This window comes from Mytilinidion resinicola (genome assembly GCF_010093595.1).
Source record: "Mytilinidion resinicola strain CBS 304.34 unplaced genomic scaffold BDZ99scaffold_15, whole genome shotgun sequence".
In the NCBI taxonomy this organism is placed as follows: domain Eukaryota; kingdom Fungi; phylum Ascomycota; class Dothideomycetes; order Mytilinidiales; family Mytilinidiaceae; genus Mytilinidion; species Mytilinidion resinicola.
The window spans coordinates 1059450-1083266 of record NW_022985451.1 but is presented as its reverse complement, the minus strand read 5'-3'; the positions used below and the strand labels follow the sequence as shown (position 1 = coordinate 1083266).

Genomic DNA, 23817 nt, shown 5'->3' with positions numbered 1-23817 from the left:
ACTCATGCGGCTGGTCGATGCTCGGTTTTGCAGCCCAAGCCATTATCTCGCCGTAGTGACGATTTTACAACTCAGAGCCTTGAAACCCATGCTGGAAGGGGTTCGAGTCGGGGGTAGAGAGGGTTTCATAGGAGAACTTGTAGTAGGGCACGCGAGTGGTGGTAGGCACATGTATGTCAGGGGGTGGACGAGCAGGTGAATCAGGACCTCGTTACTGGCGGTATTAAGGGGTGGGAAAGACGATTTGGAGCTCTGGGATCAGAGAGATGGGAAGAGCGAGGAACGATGAACGAACACACTGACGGGAGAACAATGAAATCAAGAGATACATACGCTACGAAACCGGTTCTAAGAACATGCTAGCAACGCTCAACCTAACATCCGCTCAATCATGAATCATACGCCCCTTTACCTCCTCTTCTTGAGCCCTGGGATCAACCCTCAATATCATCACCTCCCCTCCCCCTCCCCCTCCTCCCTCTCCAACGGATCCGCCCTCTCCGGCGCCGGCGTCGTCTGCCCCGCAACCGTATTCGCCGCCGCCACCTCCTCCGCATTCGGATCATGCGGGATATCCACCAGAACAGCGGGGTCCTTGCTTCGAGCCGCAAGCATAGCCGCTCTCTTCTGCGTCACACCGAAACACATTAGCACCACCCCTCAAAGGCACTCCCTCAAATGTATCATCGCTCGGACTCACCTCCCGAACACCCACCCCCTCCCCCTTCACCCCCAGCTCCTCCAAAATCTCATCGTCCTGATCCGGGCTGAACATCCGCCCCTCCCCCTCCTCGCTGACCCCGGTCCCCCGCCGCTCGACCGTCGGGCTGGCGTCCATTTCGATCGGCTCGGTGTTGATCGCCGGCGTGGACGTGTCGATGGAGGGTTTCGACGGCGCGACGGCGGAAGAGGTCTTATGTGGGAACGAGGTGCTGCGGGCGACGGGGGAGACGGGGGCCGTGTCTGTGACCGCGGAGGGAGGGTTCGAGGTAGAGATGGGATCCATGGTTGGGTCCTAGACACACGCGAGGCTGTGGTGTTGTAGGGTTTAGAGAGGTATGTGGGAGAGGTGTCCTTTTTCCTTCACAGCCTCGCCGCAAGGCTGCCGTCGGCGTGCTGTGCCGTAGGTGGAAGGCTGAAAGGAGCACGAGTCGCGTCTTTCACGACACAGCGGATTGTCTGGCCCTAAGTATCGTTTGTCCAGTACTGGCTTTAAAGCTCTGCGCAACCTCTCGCCGAGCTGGCGTCCCAACCGCTCAGCTGAGGCTCTACCGAGCGCTGGGAGGGCTAGTGGGTGAGTCGGGGTGTACCGGGGATGTCTCTCAGCTGGGGGCGGGCAACGCAATGCCTACGCGTCAGAGGTCGTCGGTGTCGTCCGCTGCTAGAGTGAAATGAGGCTCAGCAGTCACAAAACCGCAGAAATAAGTCGAAGAAGAAAGTAGACGGTGGTGTTGAAGAGGAATCCAGCAAGATGCCCGACTGCTGTCATGGTGGGGAGCATGAGGAAGACGACAGCGCGTTGCAGGGGGGACCCCAACCCCGCAGACCCTGGCGGGGCAGTGCAAGAAGCTTGTCTGTTGTCGACACTTTCTTTGATAGAAGATTTGCCGAGTTGGGTAAAAGGATGGAAAATGTCTGGAGTGTTGAGTATTGTGAGGTGCTTCTGATGGCAGCTGTGAATTTGTGTTCTTGATAAGTGATATCTGAAGTGTGAATATGGACCCTTTTGATAGTGGTGCGAAATCAGGCTGTTATTTCGATGCTTTGATACCTTGACCTGATTTTGAGGACCACCGCTTGAAGCTGTTCATACGCCAATCTCAAAGGCCAGAGGAGAGCTGTAATGCACTGCGTTTTACTGGCACAGCTGTACATGTTGGATATGTGAACAAATCACGTCGAAATTGCTTATACAGAGTGGAAAGTGGTATCATATGACTCTCAGATCGGAATAGCTACATAGACAACGGCTAATATCCCTACATTTCCGACATCCATCTCTAGTGGAATCGCCGTACCTTCAAACTCCACTGAAGCATAATCCAGCATCCCCTATATCCATTCATACATCCATCAACCGTCCAGCGTATTCCCATAAAGCCCTTCCCAGCCCTTCCCATTTTGATATCTCGCAAAGAACCTCTCACGATAGACTTCACTCAAATATTTGAAGTTTTAAACACATCCTGAGGAAAATCAGAACGCATTACATCATGGAACCGCGCGGAGGGGTACTCACGCCCATAAAAACCCCTCCGTTGCCCGAAAACGCATTGGCACTGCCTTGGCCGTTTTGCTGCTGATGCTGTTGATTCTGATCGGTTTGCATGCCCATCGGCGATTGCACGCTACCGGCCGGCAGACCACCAAAGTCCATTGGCATCCATGTAGCGCCTTGGTTGGTTGCATCCAAGCCTGGACCTTGAATGTACGAGTCCCATGCGTCCTAATCCGGGGATTAGCAGTTGTCCTGAATTCAACGCTTCAGATTGAACACAGTTGAATTAGCTAGCTTACCCAGTCGATGTTGTTGGTGGACGGCAGGTCGATATTCTGGAATCCGAGACTAGGCCCGAACAAAGACGAGAAGGGACTCGGCGCATTCTCTGGTCCACTCTGGGGGTTTCCAAGGCCCCCGTTGTAATTAGCAGTCAGTCCGGACGGCTGGTTCGAGACATCGTTCAAGATGTTCCCCATCGAGGCTGGGTACGGCCGACTTTCGTAAGGGTTGCCCGGGTTTGGTGTCAATCCTCCTGTGCTGAGCATACCCAAAGTCATGGCAGCAGAATGCTCGGGCGCTACGTTCGGGTCCTCCATGAGACCGTTACTGGGGAACGTACCGGCGGCGCCGGAGAAGTTCTGTTGAGATTTGCGAAGAGTATCGTGTCGTCGAAGTTGCTCCAACGTCGCGTTGAGGAGCCCGTGAGCTTTGTAAGCCTCCATGGAGTGATCCTTCAGCGAATCCCATATACCCACAGCTCTTTCGAGGGCTGCCATCATCTCATCTCGTCGATCCTGTGACCAAACATATATCTCCGATGGTGGCTGCCTGCCCGATCGCTCCGCCTGAGCCGTGTGGTAGAGGTCCGAACAGACTGTCATCGCAGCGAGCAGGAAATCAACCGTGGTGAGAGAGGAAATGAACCACTTCACACTTCTTAACCTTCCACCCGGACGGCACGCTTGCTCTAACGTGACTTGATGCTGGAGCATCGTCATTGACGAGTCAATACACGCTGTCCGAGAAAAGGCGAATCGAGTATTCACTCGCGATGCCGGCAAAAATTTACGGTGGAGGAAGCACAAACTCTTTAGGTACAGCAGGTCCAAGGTGAATCGTTGCATAATCAAAGTTGACGTGTCCCTAGCAGACTCTTCCAAAGATCGTAAAGCGAGATGAGGAGGAAGACTAGCTCGTAAATCTCGCAACTGTTGATCTAGCTTCATCACCTCCTCATACGATGAACAAGTCAGAGCCGACGTCAGCTCGACTACTTCGCCAAACAGTGCCACCATTCGAGCCTTGATGATCAAGTATGACACCGGTGTTGCTTCCGTATCAGGGTGGGATGGCGGGAGGACTTTCATATCCTCAAACAACTCGTCGTCATACAGATTCCTAGGGAGTTCCGTGTTGGTATCCCGAGCCCGAATTATTGGAGGCATACCAGCTTGCGCAGAGAATAGAAGATCAGAGAACCGCACTACAGCCCACACTCTTCTACGCATCTCGCCTTGAAAGGTGGTAATCCCTGGATACGGAGCGGAGTCTCTATGGTATCCCATCCGCATGGCAAGTCGTACGATAATACCAATGCTGATTAGCACACCGACCTCGGTATCCGCACTTCGACCGTAGTCTGCGTAAACATGCAGAATCAAAGTTTCCAGCATATTCGTGATGGGCTGGGTAATATCTGCCATGACGAGACATTGGGCTGTTAAGGTCCTGTATTCGCTCGACACCTCCCACGATTTTCCTCGGTACTCAGGCGGTTCGTCGCCAGCTCTGCTATATGACTGTAGAGCCATGCACATCATGGCGTATGCCAAACCAAGCCATATGATTGGAGTTTCGGTCGGATTTGCCCAGTGCTTATCGTACTGTTTTTGGAAAGTATGACCATGAATAATATGGAGCCCAGGATCGTATGTGTTGAAATATCGGGTTATCAATATGTCTGCAGTCGGCTTGAGAGGGAACGCAGCTAAGATTTCAGCATGAGTTGTAGGCTTCTGTGCCCCGAAAAGAAAAGCAGTCCCTGGCTGGTACTCCTCTTGGTGCTCGGCCTTGAACTTTTGATAATGATCATCATATTGTTTCTTATGCTCACTGAAGTAGTTCTTGACTTCGGAAATCTGTTTCCAGTTAGCGTCTGCGTTTGGGAAACACGTTTGGGATATCGTTACCTCTCCCAAGATAGCATACCAATGCGCCTCGGACGCAAATATCGCCTTGTTGTTGTCTACTTTCATCACACCAATAGACTTGGTAACCTGATTGACCTCGCTTTCATCCTCGTCTTCTGTTTCTTCTTTGATAGACTCGGGTGCGCTGAGGTCGTAGGGCTGATCCATCGAGTTTCCATTCATACTATTCGCAATGGCAGCAGCTGCCGCCGTCGGTCCTTGGCTTTGTGCGCCATTTGTCATCAACGAAAGAACAAGTCCTTCGAGGCGGTCAATGCGATTTTGCATATCATCTGGTGAGTTTGTGGAGCCAGAGCTTGAAGAACTCTTCTTGCGACTGCCCGGAGTAGCGTACGTACATGAACCCGTATCGCCTCTCTTGGTGCAGTTGTCACAGGGGTGTCCTCGATTGCATTTCAGCCTACGGCCACGTCAACGCACATTCCTAGGTTCTGTTCCGTGAGAGGAGCTTACTTTCGATGCCTGCAAGGTCCGCATGATAGCGGGACGCGGTTTCTCTTTCGAACGACTCGATATTGAGCATCGTTTGGGGATTGACCTGCACTGGACGACCCAGTAGAGGGTGGTGTAGGCGTCATGGCGAGAGGAGGCCTGCGGGTGTGGTGAAGATAGTGGAGTGGCCGGACTTAGCAGTAAAGTCCGCTAAGCTGGTGGAGAGGTGTATGCAGCGACAGGGGCTGGATTCGGCGGATTGGTGAGGAGAGAGGCCTAGATAGCGGCCAGTAGCAAGCTGTCGTCGGGCTATTCTTCCTGGGAGAGCGAGGGAGCACTTCTTCCTGACGTTGGGGCGCTGACACGACGGTTTTAAATACTCGGCCAGCTGCCTATCTCCAGCGCCAAGCCTTTCCAGTCTGATCCTTAAGAAGCCTAGGACGCCCTCGTGGTGAGGCCGAGGGCTCAGATCGCACGTCTTGTATCCTGTGTGGTTCTCCTCCGATGTGCCGTTGCACTGCTCTCAACTTGTCGTCGGATTCGCGGTACGAAGCCGCGGGTATCTATCTTTGAGGGAAGAGGCTCTCCCGCTGGTCGATACCAAGTCGCAAAGCTTTTGAGGGATACAGCCTCCGGATTTTCGAACGTTCAGATCGGGTGCTGGGCAGGAACTCTTCCGGCGGGTATGATAGGGTAGCGAGACCAAAGTGACGAGCGCAATGAAGGTCTTCAAATGCTAAACCGAGAGCAGATTAGCAAACAGCATCCCTCACAATCCTCGAGGCCAAATACCTGGCGGGAGCCTGCTCCGATCGCAATGCCCTCGTCGTCGTAGCTCTATCTCTGCTAGAAAGCGGCAGGGCAGGTTGACCACGGCCGCAATGGCGCGTCTCTAGAATGATCCAGCGCTGGTCCCAGCGATGAATGCGCGGCACTGAGGATAGTCGGCGGGAGGTTGCGGGGATGGCAAGGGAGGGGATAAAGAGGTTTTGTGGTAGCGACGAACTCGACTTAACTCCGTCGAGGTTTCGTCGACGCCAAGCTCCAGCAGAGAGGTCATCTGAGATGACATAGCGAGGTAGAGTCTGCCTCGTTCGGGCTGCAATAAACCCTGCAAACGACTGTGACTCACACTCCAGCTGCAGCTACTTGTATCTGCTGCGACGGTATCGGCGTCGGCCAGCTTTGTTGCTGAGCGCAGAACTGCTCTCAGCTCTCGCACTCTGCCCCTCGCCCGCACGAAGACGCCCGCGCCACCCACCTCATCTGACCGTCGTTCGATTCAGAACGTGTACAGCCAGCGAAACCATGGTAGCTCAAGTCCCTCCTGCTCAAACAATGGGCGTGTATGGATGGGACGATTACGCTTTGTAATGCTACCAGGCACTTACCAAGGACTTTCCCAGGTTCACAGGCTACTCGCCCACGGATCGCACTCAGAACACCCAGGTTGCTGACTGAGCGCGACTATTTGTGCAGACATCATCGCATGAGCTTATCGGAAAGCACGAGCTTGCAAGATTCCTGTCTGCGAAGCGACGGGCAAGAAATGAGTGTATACGTCTACATCTACCTACGAAGCCGGCCACGGTGTCATCTCCTGCTTCTTCTCATCCCATCTGAAGACACCTCCCGTCCCGACATTGTACTGGTAGTAGTTCTCCGTCCCTCCCTTAACCATAGCCTTCCTGAAGGTAATGTTGATCCGCCCCTTGTCGCTGTCTCGGCCCTTCCTCTTCGGGATACTGTGCAGCCAATTCGCCTGAGTTGGCCCCCTCATGAGGACCATGTCTCCAGAAGCCAACGGGAGCTTGATGGTTTTAGCTTCAGGCGTGGCAGGAGCGGCTTCTGATGGCGGTTTCGGCTTGTGCCTCATCAAAAGGTCTCTCTTTGCGCCGAGCGCGAAGGATGCAATGGCAGGGTTTGGACCGAGGAACCTCTCGTCGTCGCTGTGGTAGGAGATGCTGTCATTGCCCGTCGCGTAGTAGTTCACCAGACAGAAGTTGAACGTCTCTCCGGTGGTGCCTTCGGTGATAGTTCGCAAGGTGTCCAGGCAGTGTGGAATAGGTCGAGGCTTGCACTTGTATTTGTCCCTCGCAACCGGCTGTCTGGTCTTGCTGTCCAGCAGATTGCCGTCCGCTCCGAAAGAGCACGTTTCGTCTACCCCAAACACCGTAGTCCATCGCGGCGTATTGATCTGCGTCTCGACTGGACCACGTTTGATGTGGTATTGGACTCGGTAGAAGAACAGCTCCTGTCTCAGGAACTTGAAAAGCTCGCGATGGATGTCTTTGGGCACATATGGTTCGAAGTAAAGAAGATCGAGATCGGACTGGTCGTTTATCTCTCGACCTTCAGACGATGGAGCAAACCCAAGCCCGTCTGCGATTACTGCTGGGAGATGACGTATGGGGAATGGGTAACTGGGGTGGTCGGAGACCTCTTCTGGGATCTCGATCTTGGGCTTCTTTGCTTCCGCTGGCGCGAAGAAGCCGTCGAGGGTTCGCTTCCTCGACATTGCTGAGTGCAGGTGTTGGGTGTCACAGAGCTGCATTCCACGCGTCTGAACGCGTCCTACCAAAGTCTATGACGTCGGCGGCATCGTCCCAATCTTGGGCCTTAGGCGACGACCTAATGAGAATGAGCACTCTAGCAAAATCCATAATCTAGAAACATCGATATGCAGAGATGAAGAGCTCCGTGGTTTGAGTTTGGGCGTGCTTTCATGAATTCTAGAAGAATTCAAGCAGCAAGCAGAACCACTTCGGGATTAGCGCCGGTCAATGTCGACTTCTCCGAAACACCCACACCTCGCCTCCACCAACGATGGCCAATATGAACAATAGACGTGGTACAAAGCCGAACGCAGCTCCAAATGACTTTGCCGCTTTGTTTGGAGAACGCCTTTCTATTCTAGTTGGTTGTTTTCTCTTTGTATCCTTCTTCATCCCACGCAAGGCGCAGGTGGCACAATAAGGCCAACAAGAGTTGGACTATGTACTACTCGGCCACAATATGTCAGGCGGCACGGCTGGCAGTGCCATAAGACCCTTAGGCCGCTCGCTACCGATCTGGCTTCTCGCCCGCAGCTTTGTACGATGCCAAATCTTTGACTTCGTACCGCTTGCCTAACGTGCCCATGCCGGTCGTTCTACGGCAACAGTCGTGCCCTGTCGGAGCCCAGTGGTATGTCTGCAGCAATAACGGGCATCAGGGCTGTTGTTCGGTAGATCCGTGTAACCTGGCTGCATGCCCAGACAAATCTGCATCACAGTGTACGTATTGATACATTTTCTTCCTCCGCAGTGCCCTCAGGCGTCGTCATCACCAGTACACCATGTCATCTATTCCTCTTCTCCAGCTCATATCAGGTCTATGGCTCAACGTTTCAGTCCATTCTCATTCTCATTCTCATCGCTCTTCACAGCTATGGACTTGACGACGATACCGACCTTTTCCCGGCCCTTTCCCTCGTCTATATCATTACCTGGTGTGTCTTACACAGCATCAGCATCAGCATCTACAACGTCATCTCACACCTCTACAACTTTGTCAAGAACACTTTCTACCTCAACCTTCGCGAAATCGACATCATTAGCTACATCGCAAGCTACGCCAACCTCCACCCGACCCATCCCAACATCTACCCCATACCCAAGCACAAACAGCGAACCCATCACCCAGCAATCCACCTCCTCCCACTCCACCGCTAAAATCGCCGGCGGCGTCATCGGCGCCTCCGCCGCCCTCGCCATCCTCCTCTCCCTCCTCTACCTCCTCCACCGCAAAAAGCGCGAAACCCAACGTCGCGCCGCGACCCTCCCACCCAGCTACAACGAAGAAGGTATCGCCGCCAACCTCGCCGAGAAGTTCCAAAGTACGTGCACCCCTCCCTTTCTTCGAACCCAATTCCCTTCCGTTGCACAAGCCCTTCCGCTCCGAACTCCGGACCCTGCATGTCTTACCCTCCTGCACGGCTCTCCCTAGCGCCCAACCCCAGAACCCTACTAACGCGCAACCCAGGCCGCTCGCGCCGCTCGCGCCGCTCGCGCCTCCGGCACTCCATCTCCTCCGTGCTGCCCTCGTATCACGAGAAAGCGGAGCAGGGCCGCGGTCACAGTGCTAGCGAGAATGAGAATGCCGTGGAAGAGGACCTGGTGCCGCATCTGGACGGCACGCCGGTGAAGCCGACGCTCGAGATGGCGACGAATCCGCTGGGGAGTATTGCGGAGTTGCCGGCGATGTCGGCGGAGAATGTGGGTGGGGGTGGGAGGGAGGGGGAGGGAGATGGAGAGTTGGATTCGCCGACGTTAGGGAGGGGTGGGGTTGAGATGGGTGGGATGGAGGGGAAGGGGGGGAAGGGAGAGGAGAGGGATCATGTTTTAAGTTGGACGAAGTATGACGCGTCGGGGGCCGTGGAGAGGGATGCGGCGGCGAGGCTGTCGAGTCCGCCTGCGGTGCCGGACCCTTCGGTCGCGGTGTGGAGTAATATGAATGTGAAGCCGAGGGAGGGTGGTGGGGAGGGAGCGGGGGATAAGGAAGATCCAGGCGAGAAAGCAATGGAAGAGGAAAAGCTAGAGGTGACTGGGGATATGAGGCCCAAGGAGGAGAAGAATAAGGAAGAGAAGCCCATCGAAAAAGAGGTAGAGCTGCAGGAGGAGAAGAAAGATGATTCTTGAAATTGCGACCTATTGGAGTTGGTGAGAAGAGGTAATCAGCTAACGTCCGTCTCTACGTAGCGAGACACCCGCCGTGCCGAGACGCATCCGCTCTTTAGATATTTATCCTTAAAAGTTTAGCTAACAGCATACGAATACAGCGACGTTGGTTATGTTGTCGATCAATCCGTTTACAGCGTCTGAACCCACTTCAGCTTTACACCCCTACTTTACTCCAGCCATCGCCATATTTTAAAATCTGAACACAACTCGGCAGCAGTTATATCAACAAGGAACCTTGCTCTTAATTTTGAAGACACTTAGTTGATGAAAATGTACACCCCAAGCTTCTCCAGACAAAGAGGTGGATTGTTAGTCTTGGCAGAAAGACTGTGTGCGCTTAGTGATGCTGTATCATATTCTGCACTATGCTAGATGCATCTGAGGTGTGGCACATTCTTCTTAATTAGCAAATCCACCAATGAACCCCCAAAGCCTCGACAATAGCGACGACAAACCCGCAGAATCTTTATCTGCCTCTGACCTTACCTCTGGCCTCAGCTGTGGCTCCAGCTCCGACTCGACCACTTTCTCCAAAGGATAGAAATTCCTCATCAACGACCTCCACCGCTCCTCCATCCGGACATAACCACTTGCAAATTGAAACAAATCACCAGCCACACACGCCTGGTGGAGTTCCAGTGGGTTTGCGGCCTTCAGAACCTGCCCGTAGATTTCCATTAGTGTGCAAGTTTCCTCGAAAGTGTGGCAGTTGATAAATCCATAGTCAGCGTTGACCGATGGAATGGGCGGATACTCCATCGGATCGCTGATCTCAAGAAATTGCTTCAGGCCCCATACGGACGGCCGGGGCCCGGCCGGCGGCACGGACAAAAAGCCCTCTAGGAACGGGAGCCTGGATCGTAGTTCCTTCAGCCCCTTCGAATCCATGAGTTGGATAAGTGTTCCCGCCTCGTATGCTTTCCAGAACTGTGTAAACGTGGCAGGCTGAACAACACCTCTTCGGCGGTTATGGAACTCGTAGAAGAAACTTCCGTCGCTGTTGGTGAGAAGGAGCTGGTAGAGATCTACAAGCAGGCTTTCTTCGTGCTGTGCGCGGCAGGTTACAAATCCGAAGTAGTACCAGTTTATGTCAATCGGATTAGGACTACTCCGGAGTAACACTCCCGCCAGCAAGTTGTAACTAGTTCCCTTGGCTTCTGGCTTCAGCTCCCTAGCCGTCTTGTTGCGATCCTCGACGTCTATGTATGGCCTGGCCTTGTCGTAGAAAGTCGCTATCAACTTCTGTTGCGCTTCATGTTTGGTCATAGGGCGCTCAAGGACATGGAGATTCTTCAGAAACCAGGGAAAGTATTGCCCGCGGGAGTTCTCCGGAATGCTGTAATAGAACTCCTTGATCTTATCGGCCAGGATGCCCCCAACACGCCACTCATGTATTTCCTCCGCTGAGAACTTGCCGGAACGATAGAGGCCTCCGTAGACCCCCAGAAGGTAACTGCTCTCCCCGCCAAGGAGGGCGTTGTTAAATCCGAAGTCTTCAAGAACATCCTCCTCTTCAGGCATGAGATCCTCCGACAATGACTTCCAGAGATAATCAGCGGATGTGAGTGGGCGTTTAGAGCATGTAAACAAATGGGTTCCGAATCTTTTCTCCTGGCACGAATCGCTGCAGAAGTAACCTTTGTTGCAAATGTTGCACCTTCTCGTCGTCGGTCTCCTACATATATCGCAGTCCCATTCCGGCTCATCTCCTTCTGGAGTTAAATACGTGCGCCTGGTTGAACTGATCGTGTCCTCTGTTTGCCTTTTGACCCTTAGCACAAATATTTCGGTAAGGGTAAGTGAAAATAAGCTAAAAATAAACTCACTTTTTGAACATCTCTGCAACTCTGTCGCGTTCTGCTTTCATCCTCAGCCGGTCAATCTGCAACTGTCTCAGTGAGCGTTCCTCTCGCTCACCACCTAACACGCTGCTTCCTCCAATAACCGAAGTTCGCTCGTGCTGAATATGGCCCTCGACTGAGGCCTTCAATTTCTTCTAAACCTCCTTTTGCACTAACATAAGAGCCTTTGCCGTCCGATCGGCCTGACCAGGCAGAAGTCGATCCACGCTTGGCACGGTCCATGGCTTGAAGAGGCGTCCGTGGCACCCTCTTGTCGTGAATCGCCCATACGACTGAATAAAGCGATTGCACATAAAGCAGCTGAGCTTGCTACATCCAAAATACGGGAAGATACCTGAGGTGGATAATTCGTTGGTATTCAGAGACATCAGCATTTGAACCTCGGCGTGTACGTTGGGCTTTTGCTTCTGTCGTTTTGCGAACTCGCGTTCAATCTTAGTGACAGTCCAATTCTGGCCTAAGACGGCTTTCGTTGTAGCATGACCCAGATCAAGTTGGAGGATACCGAAGGTCTGCTTCAAGTTGAGCGGGCGCTGAGATGGGTTTGCAGGCGCAGGAGGACGAGGGACCAGGATGATTGTGACTTGTTCGAAGCTTGGAAGCGTGAGAGCGATGTCTTTGAAATTCTGGAATGCCACTCGGAGTCGGGCGAGCAGGCAGATATCCAACCACAAGCTCCTCGATGTGGAAGTCGCACTTGGAGAGCTGTAGAGTACCTCCTCAATGTTTCTTGTCCGACGCAGGTTGTATGATGCGATAACAAGCCTCATGTGCTTTTCAAGGGTGCTTATACCGTTGATGTTACCATCAAAGAGAAGAGACCGCAGGACGGATAGGGTAGTATCAGAGACTGAACTGTTTTCTGGTGTGTTGGTATCATTCCTCCTGCGGACAGCGTCGTAAGCTTTGAAGCTTGCCCTCAAGTTAGGAATATAGCTGTGTTCAATCCGGTTCTGGTGATACAAGACTATCTCTTCCCACAAGAGAGTCTCGGATTGATCGGCTGGACAAGAAGCATGAGTTTAGTACGCAGAAATAAAGCAGTTACACGGGACGTACCACTGTTGCAAGATAACGAACCCAGCAGCTTTCCCAATTTTTCAAACGCAGGCTTATCCACATCTGCGAAGCCTTCATTACGAGCAATCCAGATGACGACATTGTCTTCAGCCTCCTTCATGGCGGAGCAAGCAACTGCTGTCCCGCCCTTCTTGTTAGCCGCGAATTCAGCCAAACAGTCAAGAAACCTTCGTTTCAGCCTCCCATGCCCCGAGTCTGATATTTGATGAGCGAATCTAGTATCTATGCTAGGCGCATTCCCAACTCCGTTGTCATCGGAATCCCAGTCTTCTTCAAGCACTGTATCAGATAACGAAGAAGGCTCGGCCTGGCCGCCATTTCGAAGCGAAAGGAGGTTGGCAAGAGAGTGAAAATGAGACCAGTTTAGGCCTGGGTAGTTCCAGTCGAAGCTCTCACTCATTGTGGGGATTAGAGATTATCCATAAGTCCAATGCTATGTGAGGTGCGATTATGCGGGGAAGGTTGTGGCAGGCGAAAGGCTTCGCACAGCCACAGATCTATCAGCCAGTGGTACCTGGTATATCACGTGATGCTATCAAATACCTTCTATCTCCATTTAACTCTAATTTCTCAGACCTGCAATTATTTCAACGCGGGACATCCGCTTGTCTTATGCTATGAATCGTTAAAAGGGGTGTGCCGTTTGCGTCTTTAATTTTTGTTGACTGGGAGATTGGCCGTCGTGTGGTGACGAGCTTTGTTTGCGTAAATTGTTGGTGAAGCGCTGTTGTGGGCGACGAAAAGCTTCAGGCGAGAAGCGTCCGGTGAAGTGAACCCGCGGCAATGCGAAAGAAACCACATCTGTGAAACGGCTTGCATAAAATGACGTGGAGTGAAGCACTCCCACGTGTAAGATCCCCAATTCCCAACATTCGCATGTGGCCCTCTCCTCAGCTAGTCTATATATCTCAAAATTTTCCGATCCTTACCACTAATTTGCCCAGCAGCCCCGTTGGTAATCGGCCACATCGTGTGTAAGCCCGCGGCCGGATCGCAGGCATTATACCTCCCGAGGTAGCGTTTCACTACCGTCGACAACCTCACCAGGGTCTTGAGTTCGATTCCCGACTCGGCTCCGAGTTTAATTCTCAACTCGGCCCTGGTGTTAAAAAGTCGAGTTGACTTCGGGCGGTCTGGTTAGTAGAAAGGTTTGGAAGCCTGGTAAAGAGGACGTATGCAGTTGGTGCGTGAGGCTGAGAGTGGCCGGTTAAGATGACGGATTGAAATACCGCGGGCGGGCGGAGATAGAGAAACCCCATCCGGGGTGGCTACACCCTCGAGAGAGGGTGGTGTTTTGCTACTTGGAGTTGCTTTTTTTTCACGTCTGGGCCGGGTTACCTTTCTTTTCGGTCGTTCACTGCCTTGGGAAGGTATCCTTCAGTCGAATCTAAACTCTTACTTCACTTCACCTAATCGATCGGCCTTTGCTGGGCTCTTTTACATTAATGTACCTAGCTCAACATACCTCCATCCACCCTCACAATTGTTCCAGTCACAAAACTCGACTGTGGGCTTAGCAGCCACGCGATCAGTTCCGCGGCTTCCTCTGGCTGTCCTTCGCGCGCTAGCGGAGTGGTTTGGCCTGCAACCTGCGGCAGCTCCCCTTTGTCGTTGGTCACGAGCGCTCGGACCATCGGGGTATTAATGGTGCCGCTGGCAACAGATCTCAAGATTAGCGGGAATGAAAGGAGAGGGGAAGGGTAAAGGAAAGAGGCTCACGGTGCTATAGCATTCACTCTAATCCCCCTGGGTCCCACCTCTTTCGCGGCACTTTTCGTGATGCCGTGGACAGCGTGTTTACTCGCCTGTTAATTATTAGCCTTATCAACCCTTCCTTCGTGTAGAAGCACTATTCACTCACCACATACGCCGAATTCCCCGCAAACCCAATCAACCCCGCCACACTTCCCACGTTCACGATACTCCCCCCTTCCCTCATTCCCCCCGCCTTCCCCAGCTGCGCCCGCAAACACCTCATCACGCCGGTAGAATTAATCTCCATAATCATGTCCCAGTCCTCGTCCTTCATCTCCGCCACCGTGACGGTGCCATCGCCGCCCCAAAGTGGATGAAAGCCTGCGATGTTAGCGGCGCCGTCGAGCGGGCCCAGCTTCGCGACGGTGTCGGCGATCCAGGCGTTCACCGCGGGGGTGGAACGGACGTCGAGTTGGGTGGTTAAGAGTTGAGAGGGGGAGCTGCAAAGGGAGAGGAGGGACTCTTTGGCGGCGGCGAGGGCGGTGGGGTTGTTGTCGGCGATGGAGACGGTGGCGCCGCGGGAGAGGAGGAGGCGGGTGGCGGAAAGGCCGATGCCGGAGGCGCCGCCGGTTAGGGCGATGACTTTGTCTTTGAAGGGGAGGAAGGTTGGGGGTGTTGTGGTCATTTTGGGATACGGGCAAGAAGAGATGTAGATGACTGGGAGAAGAAAACGGGATGTTTGACTTTGTGAAGTATGGATGTTTTGAGAGGAAGGAAGAAAGAAAGACGTGGAAGAGGCTTTATTTGAGGAGCTGAGGATTTAGTCTTGGTATCACAGATGTATTAGGAAGTGGTTCAATGCCGAATAGCACCTGCATCGCGTATGTGCGGGACGAACAGCTCTTTAAGGTTACGGTTATGCTTCTCCGTATCTACGAGGGGCGTGATTGAGCGAGCGCTGTGGGGTGGGAATGTGGAGACCGCGGGGAACCTGGAGATCTTACTCTTGAGGGAAGACGAGCTCCCTTAATTGGTGTTGCATGCCCAATCTTGTTGTTACACGGATGAGGTGAGGTCAGGAGGTGGACCTGGATGCCGGGCGCGGATGATCTACCGATCCGAGCGCTTCTCTTTTCCGAGGACCGAGTTGGTGAATTTCTGTCTCTTTCATCACCAATCGCACTTTCATTTACCTCTAGAACAATCATTAATTGAACGTTCGCAAATTCGAGGCTATATGCTAAAACCACGTGTTCAAAATTCCTTATCGCATCATGGTCTATCGGTTTTGATGTTTAGATGCTAGGGAGTTCAAGCAGGTGGTTAATCAACGCATGTGCAACTTAGACATATGTCCAAGAGTAGACGAGCTGCTGAGCAATTTATTAAAGGTGTCTGATGTCATGCTCCTTAGAGTAATAAAGGAAATACAGTTCTGCTGATGTGGGCCAGTTCTGGTGCGCAGTACCTAGGTACTGTATAGTAATCCTCGGCTGCCGCAATCCGGCACCGTGATAGGGACAGCCTCGCATCGGCAGAACTGCCGACAGCTATACGAAGCCCAAAACGTCTCGTTACAAGACTGCAAGTGATGACTGATTACTCCTAGCCGACCAGCGAGCCTCTAGTTGATATATGCCATCATCGGCATGTCGTACAGAAATCATTACAGCCATGATTGGGAGCCAGCGCGTCATTGCTTCTTGCTCCTTGATAAATAAGACTGGCCGCTTGTCCTCTAGATTTCATTCTCAATCTCATCAACATCATATTCAAATTCGTTCTCGTCAACAACTATCATACTCTTCCACCCCAACGCCCGACCAAATTACAACCTCAAAGAACAAAATGGTCACCGGTCCTCTCGTCGAGATGCTGGCACGCAACAGGTACACCAAGCCCCCAATCAACCGATTCAACACTCGCAGAAGAAGCTTACAATCGAACAGCAAGTTTGCACAATCATATCAAGCACCTCCTGGCCTTGTCCAAATGGCCTCGACCATGCGATCGAGCGGTGCCGGCGTGGTTGTCATATCCTGCTCCGACCCTCGATTGAATCCATACCAGATCCTCGGCATTGATCCTACATTGAGTACGTCCTACTATCCAGTTGCAATACTCTACCTGAGACTAATGATTGGCAGAGGCCACAATGGTCCGAAATGCTGGCGGAAGAGTGTTTGATGCTATCAGAACACTTGCAGTTCTGCAGACCATAGGGGCTCCAGGGACGATTGTCGTGATGCATCATACTGGTATGTTCAATGTCAAGACATTGAACTTGGCCGTTGTTTGCCTGTGATGCCGAATCGAAACTAATTTCGCCGCAGATTGCGGTATGACCCATTGGCATGACCCGGAGATCAAGAAGGCGTTAGTGGAGATTGCACCGGAGGAGAAGGAATCCATTGAGGCGTCTAAATTTGGGGAAATCACGAGCTCGTATGTCTTCTTCTGAAATCTGAAATTCTCCGTGCTTACTGTTCGCCGTAGCATTGAAGAAAGCATCAGGGAAGACATTAATATTCTGAGGGCATCTCCGTTGATTAAGAAGAACATCCAGATCGTTGGAGTCAAGTATGATATCAGTACTGGCGTTCTTTCGGTAGTAGACGAAACAAATAGCGAGTTGTGATATCGGGCTGTGTTGAATTGGAGTTGGAGAGAAGCTTAGGGTCTTGTGTTCAGAACATATGATGGATGTAGCGTTATCTTTTGGTGTTTACAAGCAGTGGAGAATATAATGTCATGAATGGTTGGTCTATTGCCTCACATACTGATCTTTTGATAGGTATGAATATTATACCTTCCCATTCTCCAACGGTGTGACTGGTGCTCATTGTGGGGCTCTACGCACGGACGCCGTACATCCCAACTACTAGAACTGACATCGACGTCTGCTCTTCTCTTCCATCATCACTCATCCATCGCGGCATCTTCAAAGCAGTACCTACGCGTTCGTCATCGCGTCTCTAAGGAATATAATCTAATCATTCTTCGAGACGGTGCTTGTCTAATGAGCTTGGGATTCGCACGTCCAACTCAAAGTAAACGCGTTTTCTTCAGTGCGTGCAGAAATACAGTTTCTGTCCGCGGAAATCATCCATTTCAAGAAACTTTCCAAGTCACATCGCGAATGTCAACACGGCAAGATAGTCTCTTGTCGTCTGGAGGTTTGGTACAGCGGATATATATGAGTATCGAATAATTGGCAAGTAAAAGGGTAGAAGAATAGAAGTACTCCACTCAAGTATTAACATATCAGACCATCGCCCAACCTCTTCATTTTGACAATGCTTGGTCTCACATTTTCCTCGATTACCCTTCAATTAGGATTTGCTTCTCCTTCTTTAAACCTTCGACCACATCAATGGGAAGCTTGAGCAGACTGGCGACAATGTCGGCAGGAGTAAGAGCGAGCCACTGAGTAAGTGGAATGTCTACAACTCGGTCGCTCTTGTAGATCTCGATCCAGACCAGGTCTTCAGTTTCCGAAGTATTCTCGATGTAATGCCCTATCATTGATGATTAGCAGGTGCGCTCTCTCTTCGATGAGTAAGATTCCTACCAGAGTTGTCGGGGAAGACGCCAGTGTCACCAGCGCTAAAGTCGAAGGTGCGTGCATTGGAGTTACCGATGAAAACAGTTGCCTTGGCATGGCCCTTATGGAAGTAAAGCCACTCTTCCGCCTGTAGTATTTGTAAGTAAGTATTCGAGGCTAGGCTAGTTCAGGAAACTCACGTTGGGGTGCCAATGCAATTCCCGAAGGCCTTTTGGCTTCAGCGTAACGACCGTGGCAGCAATCGTCTTGGAGATTGGGAAGTTCCTGGAGTCGATGATGCGTAGCGTGCCTCCATTACCCGGCACTGGAACCTCGGAATGTTGAGTGTGCTTGAAGACGAAGCTACTGTTGCCAAAGGCTTCGGTATCTCCTGGACCCCCGGTAACGTTTTGGGTGCTCACAGTCGAGTTCTGAATGTACGGGTTTGGAGTAGGAACATTGGCGAAAAGAGTCTCGTTGATGCCGAAGTTCTTAGCCAAAATATCCTTCGGTGTGTGCGAGATCCAGTCGTCGAGATTGAACGTGGTGCCCACGGCGTCGAAGTTTCCGTCGTCGAAGACGAGCAGATACTCATTCTGATCTTCAAGGCCCTGGATCGTGTGGGCAACTCCCTTGGGGAAGTACCAGATATCGCCCACTTCGAGCTTCGCTACTTGGTAGTTGCCGTCTTCATCCACCGCGGAGGTAATGACTGAACCGGCGTACACGTAGCCCCATTCAGCCTTGGAATACCATCAGTAAGCGAATTTTCAAGAAATCAATCTTTCCCTCACCACTCTGTGCCAGTGCAATTCACGGATGGAACCTTTGGTCAAATGTTGCTGGGCAGCAGCGATGTCGTGGCTGGCGGGCAGGTCAGTTATGACTTGCTCGCGCGACCAGCCACCAGTCAAGAGCCTCGTCTTGGAATCAGAGAAGCTCCATTTTAGGTTTGGTACGACGCCGTTGTCGGTGCTTTGTTGACCAAGGTTGTCAGGGTTCTGGAGGTCAAGCTCTTTGTTGGTACCGCCTTGTACTTGTCAGTCTCACACGCTCCAACACGATACTCTAGAATGCTTCGAACTTGACTCACCTGAGAGGGGAGCACCCTTGCCCTTTCCGTCAATTGGCTCGCCCTGAGAGAAGCCCGGGGTGGCAGCGGCATGGACGAGGAGGGGGGTGAGCAGACTGAGAATGACTGACGACTTCATGGTGAAGAGATGGGATTGATGCACAGTTCCAAGCTTGCAGAACGCCAAAGGTACGCTGCAGGCCGAGCAGTTTATAGCCAGGACAAGCAATGCTCATTCTGCAGGGTCCTTGCGAATCACGATCTATGGGGCGTGGCGCGGGTTGGTCCAATTCCATTGATGGTTTATTGAAGCCAATGTAGAGCGATCGCGCTGGCCCGATGCAATTGATGCCATGCAAGATGAAATGCGGGAGAGCACGGCCAGTGACCCGCGGCGTTTTGACGACTTTGTCTCGTTGCGGTTGCCAAGACGCATGCAACAATGGTGTTTTTGTGAGAGAGCATTGCGAATGCTTGGCACTTCAACCTCCGCAGCGCTGGAAGCGGGAACGATGTGCAATGGCGCACTGCAAATCTTACAAACATCCCGGCCTGAAGCACGAACCTCTTCAAGCATTCGTGCAATGTATTGCCACGATGGCACCATTCCCATCATTCTGGAGTCTTTCTGCGGGAAAGCCAGCAACCGGGCTTCGCGTGCCCGCTTTGGCGCGCTTGGACCGATGCACCACCTGCCCTGGAGATCTCACACCCCACACGGATGTCGAGCCCGATCGTCATTGTTGGATGCCTAGACGGGAAAGGCATTGCTTCTGGTTTAAGCTTAACTCGAGGCGTTGGCGGGTGCTGCCGATCCCTAGGGTCCGCCCCGTGGTTATGCTTATGGCAACCTTCACCACCACCGCTACCTCCCTTCCGCCAAGGCGTGGAGACCGGCTCCCCTGAACATTCTAGAGACTCCTTGCCATGAAGATCCGAATTTCGACAAGGTAGAGGCGGGCGAAGTCATCTGAACTCTGTTCGCATTATTGAATGGGCCTGTCTGGGGCAAACCCCAAACCCTGAGAAGTGTGGGGGAGAACACTTCACGATTCCAGGGCTCTTATTGAGTCACATACCTAACTGCGTCGACTATGCAGTTCCGTACGTGCTTCAGTGCCTACGCGCCAGATTGGGGTTCCATTCTTCCTTCGCTAACCTGTTTTCTCTTTACTTGAGCCGCGCCAAGCACCACCTATTCCCTCATGAGATCCCTGTTCCACGCTCTTAGATTCAGCAGTGAAGTGCCGAAAGATCACCATACTTGCGCCGGCTAGCCAACGTTGCTTCTGAACCCTCCTGACGATCCTGGTTCGTCGAATGCTCTAGGCTCCTAACCAGCTCGGGGTCTCGGGGACCTTGCCATCAGCCTCCATGCATCACGACTCTAGATGAAGCGACGAGTTGCAGATCGGAAGTATGTTTGAGAGGCAGAAGGGGTCTGCTTCCCATTTGGCGCCTCTCTAGTGTGGCGAAGAGAGTTCTGAGAGTGTCACCTGAACATGCCGCTGGGTCCGAAACCTGGAAGATGGATGCTTGAGACCCGCGCCAAGAGCGAACAGCCCGAATCAAGTGGGTACGAAATGACACGTTGGATCCTACTTTGACGATCGGTCCCAGTTTGAGCTGCTTGGCTGCAAAGAAATAGGCCGCTATATCTTTAGGAACTGACGCTTCGCTCGGGTTGGTTTGATGACGGTGAAGCAGCGGGCCGTAGTGGTTGACCTCCCTTTCAGACTCCCTCCATGAGGTCGCCGAGGTGCTTTCAGGAGACGATTTTCAATAATGAGGCTTGTTGGTGTCATTTTGTTTCATTCTTCGCGATGTCGACAACGGGAGAGGAGAGAAAGGGTCGCAATCGATCCAAGCCAAGGAACTCAGCGAAGAGTATATATACTACTATCTGTCTCAAACTTGCTCATACCATCGCACTCTTCAGCTTCTTTACAAGGCCCTTTGAGGATATTGTTTGCCAGCTCTTCCTAATCATTGGTCTATCACTACTCGCTACTATGCCTTCAATACTCAGCACGCTTCAATTGGCGGCTGCTTTGGCAGTCCCTGCCTTTTCACTTTCTCTACCTCCTCTAATTCCATCCATCCCTGGCGTTACTGAGCCTCTGTCTTCCAACGCTCCACCACTTCCAATTCTGCAAATCCCCACGCCGCCGCTTGAAAGCCCGCCTTTCACCCCCAGCAACATCAGGCCTAAGAAAATTGGTTTCTTTTGGACCGCATCGGGAGACAACGAGCACAAGGGTATGTGGACCAATCATCTACTCACTTGGTTGATCAAGGCTAATCTTGGTTCGCCTTTTAGACTTCCTTGCCACCTACAGTCTTGATGATGTAAGATTTCGTTTTCGTGCACTGATACTAGCAACCTCTAATACACCGTAGGATACCTTTGGTACCCTCTTGTACGTCACCGACGTCCCGTCCAGCGGAAACTCGCCCCATCACCTCGGAACTTCACTCGATGGCAAGACCTTGGTTGGCGGAGGTCTTCTCTCGCTTTTGAAGACGCAGGTTTGTATTTACAGAACCCAACTTCGAGCTCAACGCCAACTGACTATCTCAGGACACTGCCTATTATTTCGACGTCGAGAACCCATATCGCCCCGCTTTCAAGAAGAGCAACCGCGGTATCCTTGCATCCATCACCGATGAGATTCGCGCGAAGCCAGACGGGTAGGTTTCCACCGCTATTGCTTCTAAACATCTTTGCTAACAGCCATTCAGAGGATTCTTCATCACCTACATGGGATCTGCTGTCGGAACTTCTCCAGGTCGCCTTATCGAAACCGATGCCGACTTCAACATCATTCACGAGTGGCCCGAAGATGTCGACAGCACATTGAACATCCTTGGAGAGCAATTCTCCCCTCACGGGCTTAGCATTGACTGGAACAAGAAGATCATTCTTACCTCTGACTTCGTCGTCCCAGTCACCATTCTGAAGCCAGCCTCTGCTTTAGGCATCCAGCGCGCTGACACCTTGAGGCTGTGGGATCTGGATAGCAGGAAGATCTTGAGCACAATCACCATCCCCAACGTAAGTGACAAGATGCCTAATCACTCAGATCGCCGACACAAATCCCTTCATCATGCTTACTTCGAATCAGGGCCAAGGTATCCAGGATATCAAGTTCATCCCAGGCAACCCCGAATCTGCCGCCCTCGCCACCGCCGTCCACCTTGGCCAAGTTTGGATTATATACCCCTTCCGCACCAACGCGCAAGGCAATAAGGGTACCGCTGAGCTTCTTTATGATCTCGGACCCAAGGCGCGTGACACTGTCGCCATCTAGTATGTATTCTCTGGCCCTCCAGCATTTTCTAACCACTGATTACCATTCTCAGCTCCGACATCACTCAAGATGGTAACTTCATCTACCTCACCCTCACTACCGCCAACCACATTGCTGCTCTCGATATCAGCGACCTCAACAACGTGAAGCGCCTCGACGACCCTGACGAAGACCAGCCCACCATCGGCCCCCACTACATCAAGGTTACGCCGGATCAGAAGCACATCGTCGTCACCGACTACTTCGTCCAGACCGGTGACATCGGTGTCATCAACACCCCGGCTGACTTCAAGGCGCTGTACATCGATATCCTACCCAACGGTGCCTTGAGCTTCAACCGGACCATTGATTTCCAGAGGGAGTTTGCGAACAGGGGTGGTGCAAAGCCGCATTCGTCTGTTGTGTTTGATCTGACTGACCCGAACAAGCCTATCTACTACTAGACGGACTCTATTGGGTTTATAGCACGGTATAGAAGAGATAATGGGTAGAGATGGCAGTCTGTGGGCTGGACTAGGTAATACACGCTTGGGTGGTTTCTTATGTTTGCTTCTGGAGCATGGCTAGAAGATACGGAACGAAGACGCTCGCTTGCATGTTTCATTACTTAATTTTCGGCCGTATTGTTAGAATGGAGCTTCTTCGCGCATAAAAATTGGAAGTGTATCTGCTGTGGAATTTGAATTGTAAAATGATTCTTCTGTTTATTTGCTGACATGTGAGATCTTATAGCGCTTACGACTATTTTACGCAGGTGTATCAGCTCACATTGCTTGTCTGCTTTTCAGTATGTAGAGGATAAAGAGGGTGGCTCCATTGAAGGTAAGAACTGGAAGTAGGAAATATGAAAGAGTGATACTGATTACTAGTCGGAATCATGTGCTTAATATAAATCGGTCCGACTCTTTAGTCTTCCGCGTGTTAATTGTCCATTGCTGACAGCAACACCTTGATCGCGAAACTAAGCCTCTATATCACTCCTTTGCTAGATGTAACTGGTACTACCAACATAAAAGAAAACAAATTCTAGGTCTAGACTCCTCCTTATTCGTAGATGTTTGATTGTGTCTGTCCAGCGCTGATCCTCAACACACCTTTGCCCCACGACTACCCTCCAGACTCTAGTCCGGTATCCAAATATTGTCTACTGCAGCTATACTCCGCCGCCGACGATAGTTATACACGTGCTGTACGTACCCCTGAGATGGAGTAATGGCAGCCGGACAAGCACAGGGTAGACGATCGTGGACCTTTTATGACTGGCAGAGCATACTGCAGCCAGGGTTATCGGGAAGCGAATCAGCACTCCGAAATACTATGGGTCCTACAAGATACGCCGTGCGGTCCTGATGCAGGAACCACCGCAGAACCAATGCCGGGTTGCTGGGACAGCTGAATCCCGACTGCTTGATGCTGACAGGCGTTTCGAAAAGGAGTTCATGCACGACACGGTATCTCGGGAATGATCATCACCTTCCTCTCATGCACGGATGGTATTAACTCGTGTCTGGCTTACATGTCTTTACATCATTCTCGCCAGCGAGGGACAACTAGCCAATACTGATGGCCGAGTATGTACGGAGCATGCGCTTCTGCGTTCTGCGACCGCCTTTTGTGGTCGTTGTTATCATTCCTAATTTTTCTTTCGGGTCTTTAGTTGCCTCTCAAT

General features: G+C 51.9%; 9 protein-coding genes across 9 annotated transcripts; 3 read left to right on the top strand and 6 right to left on the bottom strand.

Moving 5' to 3' along the window:
• Positions 1–308: 308 nt before the first annotated feature.
• Positions 309–1481, bottom strand: BDZ99DRAFT_573698 (uncharacterized protein). Its single transcript, XM_033728312.1, has 2 exons — positions 701–1481; positions 309–627 (listed from the first exon to the last, which is right to left on the bottom strand). The coding sequence occupies exons 1-2, from the start codon at positions 1004–1006 to the stop codon at positions 451–453; spliced, it is 483 nt and encodes a 160-aa protein (XP_033573987.1). The 5' UTR covers positions 1007–1481; the 3' UTR covers positions 309–450.
• Positions 1482–1905: 424 nt separating this feature from the next.
• BDZ99DRAFT_90074 (uncharacterized protein) lies at positions 1906–5300 on the bottom strand. The gene is made up of 4 exons (XM_033729007.1): positions 4885–5300; positions 4411–4831; positions 2518–4359; positions 1906–2446 (listed from the first exon to the last, which is right to left on the bottom strand). The coding sequence occupies exons 1-4, from the start codon at positions 5007–5009 to the stop codon at positions 2207–2209; spliced, it is 2628 nt and encodes an 875-aa protein (XP_033573986.1). The 5' UTR covers positions 5010–5300; the 3' UTR covers positions 1906–2206.
• A 1088-nt stretch (positions 5301–6388) lies between these two features.
• BDZ99DRAFT_465762 (uncharacterized protein) lies at positions 6389–7558 on the bottom strand. Its single transcript, XM_033720626.1, has one exon. The coding sequence runs from the start codon at positions 7379–7381 to the stop codon at positions 6437–6439; it is 945 nt and encodes a 314-aa protein (XP_033573985.1). The 5' UTR covers positions 7382–7558; the 3' UTR covers positions 6389–6436.
• A 734-nt stretch (positions 7559–8292) lies between these two features.
• On the top strand, positions 8293–9542 carry BDZ99DRAFT_523566 (uncharacterized protein; the record flags this gene model as incomplete). Its single annotated transcript, XM_033725812.1, has 2 exons — positions 8293–8740; positions 8887–9542. The coding sequence occupies 2 exons, from the start codon at positions 8293–8295 to the stop codon at positions 9540–9542; spliced, it is 1104 nt and encodes a 367-aa protein (XP_033573984.1).
• A 299-nt stretch (positions 9543–9841) lies between these two features.
• Positions 9842–12934, bottom strand: BDZ99DRAFT_538071 (uncharacterized protein; the record flags this gene model as incomplete). The annotated part of the gene is made up of 6 exons (XM_033726629.1): positions 12506–12934; positions 11781–12449; positions 11603–11718; positions 11411–11568; positions 10071–11346; positions 9842–9952 (listed from the first exon to the last, which is right to left on the bottom strand). The coding sequence occupies exons 1-6, from the start codon at positions 12924–12926 to the stop codon at positions 9842–9844; spliced, it is 2751 nt and encodes a 916-aa protein (XP_033573983.1). The 5' UTR covers positions 12927–12934.
• A 979-nt stretch (positions 12935–13913) lies between these two features.
• Positions 13914–14987, bottom strand: BDZ99DRAFT_448722 (oxidoreductase). Its single transcript, XM_033718077.1, has 3 exons — positions 14388–14987; positions 14246–14331; positions 13914–14179 (listed from the first exon to the last, which is right to left on the bottom strand). Exons 1-3 carry the CDS (start codon positions 14904–14906, stop codon positions 13978–13980), a joined length of 807 nt encoding a protein of 268 aa, XP_033573982.1. The 5' UTR covers positions 14907–14987; the 3' UTR covers positions 13914–13977.
• A 1238-nt stretch (positions 14988–16225) lies between these two features.
• Positions 16226–16859, top strand: BDZ99DRAFT_393747 (carbonic anhydrase; the record flags this gene model as incomplete). The annotated part of the gene is made up of 4 exons (XM_033715855.1): positions 16226–16316; positions 16369–16479; positions 16555–16666; positions 16730–16859. 4 exons carry the CDS (start codon positions 16226–16228, stop codon positions 16857–16859), a joined length of 444 nt encoding a protein of 147 aa, XP_033573981.1.
• Positions 16860–17421: 562 nt separating this feature from the next.
• On the bottom strand, positions 17422–18913 carry BDZ99DRAFT_422378 (putative oxalate decarboxylase oxdC; the record flags this gene model as incomplete). The annotated part of the gene is made up of 5 exons (XM_033716981.1): positions 17422–17739; positions 17793–17913; positions 17966–18508; positions 18560–18795; positions 18859–18913. Coding segments are annotated over 5 exons (1152 nt in total), but the record flags the coding sequence as incomplete, so codon positions are not given.
• Positions 18914–20849: 1936 nt separating this feature from the next.
• Positions 20850–22804, top strand: BDZ99DRAFT_448711 (uncharacterized protein; the record flags this gene model as incomplete). Its single annotated transcript, XM_033718076.1, has 7 exons — positions 20850–21096; positions 21158–21186; positions 21238–21366; positions 21419–21528; positions 21580–21892; positions 21963–22147; positions 22201–22804. The coding sequence occupies 7 exons, from the start codon at positions 20850–20852 to the stop codon at positions 22589–22591; spliced, it is 1404 nt and encodes a 467-aa protein (XP_033573979.1). The 3' UTR covers positions 22592–22804.
• Positions 22805–23817: the final 1013 nt, after the last annotated feature.